The sequence below is a fragment of the Raphanus sativus genome, unplaced genomic scaffold (genome assembly GCF_000801105.2).
Source record: "Raphanus sativus cultivar WK10039 unplaced genomic scaffold, ASM80110v3 Scaffold2862, whole genome shotgun sequence".
NCBI lineage: Eukaryota > Viridiplantae > Streptophyta > Magnoliopsida > Brassicales > Brassicaceae > Raphanus > Raphanus sativus.
The window spans coordinates 1-10,717 of record NW_026618169.1 but is presented as its reverse complement, the minus strand read 5'-3'; the positions used below and the strand labels follow the sequence as shown (position 1 = coordinate 10,717).

At 41.1% G+C, this 10,717-nt stretch overlaps 4 protein-coding genes and 1 non-coding gene across 5 annotated transcripts; 3 read left to right on the top strand and 2 right to left on the bottom strand.

Moving 5' to 3' along the window:
• Positions 1-1,178: 1,178 nt before the first annotated feature.
• On the bottom strand, positions 1,179-2,897 carry LOC130506078 (uncharacterized). The gene is made up of 2 exons (XM_057000691.1): positions 1,389-2,897; positions 1,179-1,211 (listed from the first exon to the last, which is right to left on the bottom strand). Exons 1-2 carry the CDS (start codon positions 2,895-2,897, stop codon positions 1,179-1,181), a joined length of 1,542 nt encoding a protein of 513 aa, XP_056856671.1.
• A 604-nt stretch (positions 2,898-3,501) lies between these two features.
• Positions 3,502-3,608, top strand: LOC130506079 (small nucleolar RNA R71). Its single transcript, XR_008941884.1, has one exon. It is a non-coding gene; the product is annotated as a small nucleolar RNA R71 (small nucleolar RNA).
• A 2,610-nt stretch (positions 3,609-6,218) lies between these two features.
• Positions 6,219-7,196, bottom strand: LOC130506077 (uncharacterized). Its single transcript, XM_057000690.1, has one exon. It carries the CDS (start codon positions 7,194-7,196, stop codon positions 6,219-6,221), a length of 978 nt encoding a protein of 325 aa, XP_056856670.1.
• A 367-nt stretch (positions 7,197-7,563) lies between these two features.
• LOC108823137 (F-box/kelch-repeat protein At1g55270) lies at positions 7,564-9,543 on the top strand. The gene is made up of 2 exons (XM_018596410.2): positions 7,564-7,871; positions 8,035-9,543. Exons 1-2 carry the CDS (start codon positions 7,806-7,808, stop codon positions 9,274-9,276), a joined length of 1,308 nt encoding a protein of 435 aa, XP_018451912.1. The 5' UTR covers positions 7,564-7,805; the 3' UTR covers positions 9,277-9,543.
• A 318-nt stretch (positions 9,544-9,861) lies between these two features.
• On the top strand, positions 9,862-10,515 carry LOC130506076 (uncharacterized). The gene has a single exon (XM_057000689.1). It carries the CDS (start codon positions 9,862-9,864, stop codon positions 10,513-10,515), a length of 654 nt encoding a protein of 217 aa, XP_056856669.1.
• Positions 10,516-10,717: the final 202 nt, after the last annotated feature.

Below are 10,717 nucleotides of genomic sequence, written 5' to 3'. Positions count from 1 at the left end.
TAAGTGATTACAAATTCTACACCCCTTTCATTCATCTCATACCCCAAAATAACAAACACTCACATCACTCACCCAATGAACAACTCTCTTTTCTTATGACTTAACCAATAAGGACCTCTTATTCATTTTTCTAAGCTCTAACTCTTTTTATTTTCTCTTCCCCACTATCTTTTTGAATCTTTTTTTTTCTTTTTCTTTTCTTTTTTTTTTTTTTTTTTTTATATATATAGGGGGAAAGTCTCAAACAATACAAACTAGAGCTTTCTTTTCTTTCTATTCTAGGTCCTTAGGGCTTTTCTTTCTCATAACACTCTATTGCTCATCTTTCTCACACTCCAAACCCAAGACATTAAACTTTTAAGAAACATACACCCACTCACCATCCTATAAGCTAGCTCAAATGATGACCTTATGCTAGCAAGAGATGAGAACAAATCCATGTCGCTCCCAATACTCTCAAGATTTTGCACATGACAAACTATCAAAAGAGGCCTCACTCATACAAATCAATGTAGGCTTCAAAGAATGGTACGGGTTTTAGGGTAAGGGAGTGCCATTTGGGTTAACAAAGAGTGGTACAATGGAAAAGATAACCCAAATGTGTATGAGATCCATGATCAAGTATGCAAATGCCCATATGCAAGAGAGATTAAGTTCATTTAAATCAAGATTCAGGTTGGAGCTGGTTTCAAGAACAATGCCAATATCAAGCAAGCACATGCTTCAAGAAGAGTTTTCAAAGCTCGAAGCATGCAAGGCTTTCAAGAGATGCACAAGCTACTTAATATGTTTAACTAGATGTCAAATTTAGTGCAAACAAGTGTTCTTTACAAGGCATTATCAACATCTGCTCCATATGCAAGTGAATGCAATCTATATGATCTAGACTCAATCCTAAGAATGCAAGTGATGTAACTACATGATTCTTTATGCACTTTTCAAAAATTTAATTTTTATGGTTTTTCTATGCATATATGAATGTACAATGCAATGCATGAGACGCACAATCAACAAAGCAAACATGATCAAATACTTGGTACCTCCCCCACACTTAAATCACACAGTCTCTGTGTGAATAAGAGAGAAGAAGATACCGAAAATATGATAAAAGCAATGGCATGTACAAGGAAGGGCTGGAGTGATACCTCAAGTGGAGAGTGAAGTGTGGTAATGAGTGTCTAGAGCTTGAGCTTTGAGATGGCCTGAAACTTCTGCCACACTTATTGAAAACATAAAAAAAAATGAAATAGCAAATTTATATACAAGGATAACCATGGGAATTCCTCCCAAGTGAGCTTGTTTTGAGTCACTAGCTTGACTACCTTTTCTCTTGTACTAGTGAGAAGGAGGATCCTTCCCACCTTCAAGAGTGATGGTGAGGACCTGACCTGAGAGAGGAGCTCTTGGAGCTTGATGGGGTCGTTTTGAAGCTGAGGAGTGATGATGGCCCTTGCACTTGAGAATGGCTTGGACCTGCCCTTGCACTTGATCTTGTACTCAATGGCTCCATCCTTGAGCTTCATTGGGTGGAGAGTGAGAGTGTGAGGAGTCTTATCAAGAGGTGGAGGATGAGGTTCTTTCACTATCTTCTTCATGTCATGAGTAGCCTTTGTGGCTCTACTCACCTCCTCCCTTTTAGCACTTTCCAAGTGCTCAACACACAACTTTTTAGAGGACTCTCCAACAAGATCTTCTTTCTCAGTAACAGCCACTTTATCTTGGGTCTTCTCAATGGATGGTTCTTCACAAGTGATTGTTCCACAATACACAACATCCATTGGAGATTGGATTGGGTAAGAGACAGTCGTGTTCACATTGAGGAGTGTGACCTTCTTGTTTGGGAAATCAATACATGCTCCAACTGTTGTGAGAAATGGAGTGCCAAGGATCAAAGGAACTCTCTTCTCAGTTGCCATCTTCAGAACAGTGAGGTCTATAGGAATTGTGCATGCTCCAATCTTCAAAGGGAAGTCCTTGATGAGGCCAATGGGGGTTGTAGAAGATGAATCCCCAAACATGAGAGAAGATGTGTTTGGCTCCATGCTCTCAATACCAAGACTTTTCACCATTTCCAATGAGATCACATTCACACTTGCACCAGAATCAACCAAAGCATCATTCATAGTGATCTTACCAAGGGAGCAAGACAATGTGAACTTCCCTTGAGACTCTAGCTTAGGGAGGAACTGTGGAGGGACTGGTGGATCAATCTTCAAAATGGAGATGTCCAAAAGCTCGGCCACTTCTGCTTGGTGATGTAGGATGTCCTTGATGAGCATCATTTGGACATGAGCTTCACGCATACCGTAGATTTTTGGGAGCCTGACCCCGACATCACTAAGATCTTTCCTGAACTTGGAGAGCACTTTCTTCTGGGCTTTGGTGAGAATCCTTTGTGGGAAAGGGAGCTTGTCATATGGTGACAGCTCAATCTCAATGTCGTTTTTCTTCACCTCTTTCAGCTTCTGGTCAGCTCTCCTCTCAACTGGTTTCTCAGCACTAGGCTCAAATCGCAGCAGATTCATTGCTTCAACCTTCCTTTCAGCTTGTACTTGAACCCTTTCCATAGCTTTATCCACCATCTGTACTTCAGCTGTTGCTACAACCAATTTTTCAACTTTCCCAAACACTAGCTTCTCAATCTCGTCTACCTCTTTCTCATAATCACTCAGCTCAATCTCTGAATAAGTAGTAGAGATGATAACATTGCAAGACTCCTTGGGATTCTTTTCTGGTTTTCCTGGTAGAGATTCCATTGAGCTCTTGGAAGATGATGGCATAAAGGCAACCTGACTCTCCAAAGTGTTGAAGCGAGATGCAAGTTGTAAGAACTTGTTGTTGAGGTCAGAGTAGTTCCCATCAATCTTTGTGTGGATGTTCTTGAACTCATAAACCATTGTCTTCTCATTTCTGGCTTGAAATTCCAAGAGTTTTTTGAACATAGAATCCACACTTGAATCTGAAGCTGGAGCTTGAGAAGAACTGCCTTAAGCTTGAGTAGACTGATTACTTTGGTTGCTGAAACCAGGAGGGTAGCTTTGCGTGGCCTGGTATCCTCCTTGCTGATTGTTGTAGTGAGGTCTTTGCTGGTAGTTGTTTTGCTGAAAGTTGGGCTCCTTTCTGTACCATGTACCATTGTTGTTGATGAAGCAAAGCTCTTCTTGCCCTTCCAAACCATCAACTTCATTTACCTTAGGAGGAACCTCTTGACTAAGATCACCAACAAAGCTAACCTGCTCCTTCTTGGATTGGTTTGAAAGAACCAAGTCCAACTTGTCTTGCAAAGACTTGATATCTTTTCTTGTCTGCTGGTCATCCCCTCTGTTGCCTCTATCATACTCCTCATTGTAGACTGAGTCACTCTTTGCCATGTTCTCCACCAGCTCCTCTGCATCCTGCTCAGTTCTGCCCAAGAAGAAACCATTACTAGCAGTGTCAAGCCTGTTTCTGCAAGATGGGAGAACTCCTCTGTAGAAAGTGCTAAGCAAGCTCTCCTTGCTGAAACCATGATGAGGACAGTGAGCTTGGTAGTCCTTGAATCTCTCCCACGCCTCATTGAAGCTCTCTAGATTCTTCTGCTGGAAACCAGAGATCTCATTCCTTATCTTAGTTGTCCTTGAGGTAGAGAATAATTTCTCCAAGAAGGCTTCCTTACATCCCTCCCAAGTGGTGATAGTGTCACTTGGGACAGACCTCTACCACTGATGTGCCTTGTCTCCCAAAGAGAAGGGAAACAGCTTCAGCTTGAATGCATCTTCAGAGACACCATTTGTCTTGGACAAACTACAATACTGATCAAACTTGTACAAGTGATCAATAGGATCTTCAGCTGCCAGGCCATGAAACTTGTTGTGCTCAATGGTGTTGAGTAGCCCTGACTTGATCTCGAAGTTGTTGTTCTCCATAGGTGGTGCTCTGATTCCCAACCTATGACCATGAATGTGAGGGCGATCATAGGTTCTAATGGCGCGAGCTTGGCGCTGTGGGTGTCGTGGTCGAAGGTTGGCAGCTCCTTGACCATTTCCCTCTTGGGCAGCTCCCAAAGGGATCTTTCTATCTTGATTTTGGTTCTGATGGTGAGCCATATCAAAACCCAATCTGTTGAAATGAGCATGTTGCTCCTCTTCTCTCCTTCTTCTTATATTCTCTCTTTCCAAAGCCCGGATGTCTGGTACTAGAGGAGTGAGGTTTGTAGTCCCTCTACTTCTCAAGTTCATACACCTGAAATGTAAAAAGAGGAAGAAGCAGAGCCAATATCACAATAACAATAAAAATGACTTAGTCTCAAGCAAATGACTAAATCCTAATGTCAAAATCAACTTAGAACTTGGCAACGGCGCCAATTTGATGACAGAACTTTTCGGGTCCCTATCAAATGCAGTAGTATATGAGATGTCGAACCAATCCTAGGTGATTTCAATGCACTGAGAATACAAATCCATGCTTAATCTAAGTGCAAACCAAAAGTGAAATGAGTTTTAAACTAGAGCAAACTGAAATGCAATAAAACAATAACCTTTCTTTGATTATGAGATGGGAAAACTCATGGGATAAGGGATTAGACCTTGGGTGATCAAGTTTTGAACTAAAGGTGACAGTTTTCAATCAATCTATTAACCTTAGGCCTAGACACAATTCTAAACAAACTCTATCTCTAGATGGATGCTCATTTGCTAAGATGACTCAAGCATCAAATCTCTTTGGTTGAATGTCATAAAAGCAATCATTAAAATCAAGTCTATTAGCCATCTTAATACCTTTAACAACAAATCTATTTGGCAAAGTGTGTTAAAAGCTTAGGAGAGTTGGCTCAGACATTTCATCAAACACCTTGTGGGTGGGAAATGTCTAAAGCTCAACTTTTGAGAGGCCAACTCAAAAGATGCATTAAGAACACTCTACAAGCAAGGAAATAGAAAGATCTATACCTAAACACCTTAGATCTAGCTTAATCACCCTTAGTCTCCCTAACCCATGAATCCAAAAGTGGACTACTCACTAATCACCATGATTCTTCTTAAACCCATGAGATATTTAAGCTTAATCATGTAAAGAAAGGAAGAAAAGAACTTTAAATCACTCAAAAACACAAGAACAAGATGATGAATTGATTAAATGAAAGAATTTTCACCAAAAGGGTTTGTGTTTCTTAAGAGAAATTAAGATCTCCTCCAACTTTAGGATCTAAAAAGTATTTATATGATTCTTAAAAACCCTAATGGACTCCATGAAATGTCTAAAAGCCCATAAAACAAGTGAAACTCGACCAAATAAAAATACTGGAGTGAGACAGTGAAGTCACTCCTGGAAGTCGCTCCATTGCTCGTGCCATGTACAGCTACCGTCAAGTCTCGCTGCACGAACTTGCTTTGGTACTTGTGGCTTCAAACGGATGGCCAAGTCTTGGAGCTGGTTGAGTTTCCCGCTGTGTGATGTCGCTGCCAAGCTCGTTTCATGTAGAGCGGATGATGCAACTCACTGCACAAACTCGCTCTAGAGCTTGGTGACTTCAAAAGGGTGTCGATACGTCTGTTATGTGCACAGTGGGTTACACAGGTCGCTGTCAGTCTCGTCATGTTCCCAGCGACCGCAACAACTCACTGCAATTGGCCACTCCACTCTTTCTCATATAACCAACCCGAAAAGTAACTATTCTTGATCTCTTTATGACTTGAAATGGCTCCAAACTCTTCAAAAACTTCTTAAGGATGCTCCATCACCTAATATAGACAAATGCAATGGGAATGCAACCTAAAATGTTTAAACACTAATTTAAATGATTAATATGCATGATAAATGAATGATAAAAACAATGAAAATCACAAGATATCTGTAGATCATCCACATATTGTTTTGTATTTATTCTAATACATATAATATTTGAAATTATGGTATTCATGAGTGTCCTTCCCATTCCCATACGACAAAATCGTCCCCTTCTTTGAAATAGTTTTTGACGAAGTAGTTGAACAATTGCCGTATAATTTAATGGTATTTAAATAAAATTCAATACAAAAGGTCGGTAGATGCATTATAGTCCAAACATACCAGTCGTAAGGCATCAATTAGCGAGTTAAAAAAAAGGCATCAATTAGCGTAATTTGTTGTCCAAACCATTATATTTAAATACACCTGACAGATTCCAACTTTTTAAATAAAATGCAACGGTTTTTTTTTTTTTTTTTTTGGCTCAACAACTACTTCTTATTACTTCCAAATCAAGTTCTTACAACCAACTTATCAGATTCTAAACAAGAAGACAACCAAGTAGGCGACATAGAATATAACTTGGGGACAAAGGACGTGAACGTAGAAGTCTCCCTTGCTATTCTATCCGCAGTTTTGTTACCACTCCGAGGATAATACACAACCGTGATCTCCTCCCTCATCGACATAAGTGCAGCTATCTCCTGGATGATGGGCTCCAACAGTGGCCAGGTTTCCTCCTCTCCATTTATCATCCTCATTAACTGAAGTGAATCGGTTTCAAATTGTACTCTGTCATATCCAAAACCTGTCACTGTTTGTAAAGCCCACCTCACTGCCTCTGCTTCCGCCTCAATAGCTGATCTCACTTCTGCCAGTTTCTTTGCACCCGCCCATATCAACCTCCCCCGATGATCACGTAGTATCCAACCAGCTCCACCACTTCGTTCTTCTTTAAGCCACGCTGCATCTGAATTGCACTTCAGGTACCTCTCCGCTGGTGGTTTCCATTTGACCTCCGGTTTTGGGGCTGTGGGCTCTTTAACCTCCTTTTCTTTCACCTCAGCTCTGCTAATCCACTCAAACACATCCTCCCAAACCTTCCAGACAGTTAGTGCTGCATCATGATCGTTCCCTCTAAAGACGAAGTCATTCCTGTTTTTCCATAACCTCCACATTAACCATGGCGCAAAGCTCTCTTCTACCTCTTCCATTGGGTACTCTTTTTTCAGATTTAAGACCCAGTGGATATTGGCATACAAAGAGTCCGACCATACTCCAGCTGGAGGAATATGAACATTTGCCAAAGCCCAAACTAATCTGGCATAATGACACTTAAACAGCAGATGGTTTACACTCTCCTCCTCATCTCCACATCTACTACACATCTTTTGTTTAGCTATGTGTCTGTGCACCATATTTAACGCCACCGGGAGTGCATTGTTGAGACATCTCCAAAGGAAGTGTTTAACTTTGGGACTAGTCTCCATATTTAACGCAACGGTTTTAGCTTGTCCATTTTTAACTTTTTACTAAAATTATGTTAGTGTAATTAAATACGTTAATAATCTATACTACTTTCTAATTTCTTTTGCTGACTTACTGATAAATAAACCTTTCTTTACGTTTTGAAATCTTGAGTGGAAAATGTGTTGGAAAATAATGTCAATCTTACACATGGTTGACTAAAACCCAACAAATCTTACACCTTTGTTGACTATTAGAATATTTAATCATGCATTCATTCATTCAATAAACTAGATTCTGAAATTACCAAAAATACTAAAAACTCTTTAGCATTAATAATAGTATTAAATACCAACGCTTTACTTAAATTTCCTGAGAATTGTTAAAAAGCGTCAAAGACAGAGAAGAGAGAAATTAGAGAGAGGAGAGAGAGAGACCCATTTTACCGTGTAGAGAGAGCGAAGTGGAAGGTAAAGCTCAGGTTTTGCTTCTTCTCAGCCGCACTTGTTTCCTCCCATGTACAGTGAGAGATTTTGACCGTTAGGGTTCTCATCGGAATCTTCGATCGGCCTGAAAGCTCTCGACTTTACGAGGATCTGTGTCTCTCTTATGAGCTTCGTGTTCTGAAGAAGATGGATCTATCTTCTCAGCGACAATCCCCAAACGGGTCCAGAGGCTTTCGCCTTCAAGCTCCATTGGTAAAGCTCTTCCCTTCACCAAGAATCACTAGTTTCTATTTCGGGAAATCTCTGGACATTCTTTGCTTCCTTTTTAAGAAACCCTAGTTCAATTTGCGATAAAAACGCTTCCTTTTGCGGAAAGTTTGCTCCTTTTATTGAAATTTGGAATCTTTTTTTTCAGGTGGACTCTGTATCTTGCTACTGCAGAGTGGACTCAGGTCTCAAGACCGTTGTGGAAGCGAGAAAGTTCGTTCCTGGCTCAAAGCTCTGTATCCAACCCGACATCAACCCCAATGCTCATCGCCGCAGCAAGAACTCCAAGCGAGAGAGGACGAGAATCCAACCTCCGCTTCTCCCTGGCCTCCCTGACGACCTAGCCGTCGCTTGCCTCATCCGTGTCCCTCGTTCAGACCATAGGAAACTCAGGCTCGTCTGTAAGAGATGGTACAGGCTCGCCTCAGGTAACTTCTTCTACTCTCAGAGGAAGTTACTTAAGATGTCTGAAGAGTGGGTTTATGTCTTTAAACGAGACCGTGATGGGAAGATCTCTTGGAACACTTTTGATCCTGTCTCTCAGTATCCTCAGCCGCTTCCACCTGTTCCTAGAGAGTATTCTGAAGCTGTTGGGTTTGGTTGCGCTGTCTTAAGCGGGTGTCATCTTTACTTGTTTGGAGGTAAGGATCCGTTGAGGGGATCAATGAGGAGGGTTATCTTCTATAACGCTAGAACAAACAAGTGGCATAGAGCACCTGATATGCTTAGGAAGAGACACTTCTTTGGTTGCTGTGTTATAAACAACTGCTTGTATGTAGCGGGTGGGGAGTGTGAAGGGATTCAGAGGACGCTACGCTCGGCTGAGGTTTATGATCCGAACAAGAACAGGTGGAGTTTCGTCGCTGATATGAGCACAGCAATGGTGCCTCTTATCGGTGTGGTTTACGACAAGAAGTGGTTTCTCAAGGGTCTTGGGTCTCACCAGCAGGTCATGAGTGAGGCTTATGACCCTGAGACTAACTCATGGAGTCCTGTCAGTGATGGGATGGTTACTGGTTGGAGAAACCCATGTACTTCTCTGAATGGTCGTCTCTACGGGTTGGATTGTAGGGACGGGTGCAAGCTCAGGGTGTTTGATGAGTCCACGGATTCATGGAACAAGTTCATGGACAGTAAAGTTCACTTGGGGAACTCAAATGCGCTTGAAGCTGCGGCTCTTGTTCCGCTGAACAATAAGCTTTGTATAGTCAGGAACAACATGAGCATGAGTCTGGTTGATGTCTCGAATCCTGATAAGAACAATCCTAGGGTATGGGAAAACATTGCGGTGAAAGGACAGTCGAAGAGCATTCTCAGTAATATATGGTCGAGTATTGCAGGAAGAGCTGTGAAAAGTCACATTGTGCATTGCCAAGTGCTTCAAGCATGACATAAATGAAAACTCAACAATGGAGCCAGAATGTTGAGGAGTAACCAACCACGTTGAGCTATCAAGAAGAGAGGACGAAGCAGGGCAACTCTTGTTTACTGGCTCAAGAAGTGTTATACAAGAGCCTCATGTCTGGTCTTACTCTTAACAGTTATACATGAGACCAAGAGTGAGTAAGAACAGACATGGCCATCTCTTACGGTGTTGTTAATCTTTGTTAGTATTTATAGGAATGTGGGTTTTAAATGGGGGGTTTTAGCAATTGTTATAGTGTTTTTGTTTGTTGACATTCTGTATTCTGTGGATTTGTAAATCTCAAGTCTTTCGTCTCAAAGTTCCTTCGGTAAAAAATAACATAATCTGTATCTGAATGAAGAAACTGATACATATCCAAAGATCCACCATATCCAGTAGAAAGCACTAAGTGATTGTCTCTCTGTTGGTGAGAATCTCAGATACCTCTCCTATACCAGCTCCACCAGGAACCGAGTGGTCTGACTCAGTCTACACAAACATCTATGAGTACTTAATTGGTCCCTCAACGCTTCGGAAGGTAACAATTTTCTAAAGTTAGGACCATGGATAATGTGGAGACTGTGGAAGAGTCGAAATGCTTTTTATTATAGAGGTGAGGACTATGAGCCTTCCAGTGTGGTTACTAAGGCGCAAGAGGACTTTGATGAGTGGAATAGTCGTGATGATTTGGAGGAAAAAGATGTGAACACAATCCCGGTGATTAGAGAAGAGGAAAGATGGACTCCACCACCGCATAATTGGCTGAAGTGTAACAGCGATGGAGCCTGGGACAGAACGAAGGATCATTGTGGTGTTGGATGGGTTTTGAGAAATCATCTTGGTGTTGTATGGATGGGAGGAAGAAGGCTACCTAAAGGACGATCTCCAATAGAGACGGAGGATGAACCGCTAAGATGGGCTATTTCGACAATGGTAAGGCTTAACTACAATAAGCTCATATTTGAAACAGATTGCATAGAGCTAGTTCAAGCATTACAAGAGAGAGATAGTCGCCCTAGCATTCACTCCTTTGTTCAAGACATGCACCATCTGCTAGCTAAATTAGGTGAGGTTCAGGTAGTCTTCAGAGGAAGAAAGAGTAATGCTAATGTTGATAGAATTGCAAAAGAGGCCCCCTCCTTTGAGAATAATGCCCCCGTGTTGTTTTCTATTATGCCTTCTTGGATTAAATCTTTTGTAGAGGTTGAAAAATCTATTGTGTAAGAACCTTTGACTTGAAGATTGAATGAATGTTATGTTGAGTTAAAAAAAAAAAGAATGAAGAAAACTGATAGTATATGTGGTATGTTGAGTTTTACTTTCAAAGCATACAGGAAAATATTTTGGAGTTGGTAGTTTAATCAGATAATTTAACTGTCATTAGTTTTTGTCAAGTTCGGTTTTATGTTATTTTCGTATGGATTTT

Bases quoted from the DNA above. Each gene is read 5' to 3' on its own strand.
- LOC130506078 (XM_057000691.1), bottom strand. From the start codon at position 2,897: ATGGTTTATGAGTTCAAGAACATCCACACAAAGATTGATGGGAACTAC. The intron at 1,212-1,388 runs GTCAGGTCCTCA...TAAGTGTGGCAG, and splicing joins TCCAAGAGCTCCTCTCTCAG to AAGTTTCAGGCCATCTCAAA.
- LOC130506077 (XM_057000690.1), bottom strand. From the start codon at position 7,196: ATGGAGACTAGTCCCAAAGTTAAACACTTCCTTTGGAGATGTCTCAAC.
- LOC108823137 (XM_018596410.2), top strand. From the start codon at position 7,806: ATGGATCTATCTTCTCAGCGACAATCCCCAAACGGGTCCAGAGGCTTT. The intron at 7,872-8,034 runs GTAAAGCTCTTC...CTTTTTTTTCAG, and splicing joins TTCGCCTTCAAGCTCCATTG to GTGGACTCTGTATCTTGCTA.
- LOC130506076 (XM_057000689.1), top strand. From the start codon at position 9,862: ATGTGGAGACTGTGGAAGAGTCGAAATGCTTTTTATTATAGAGGTGAG.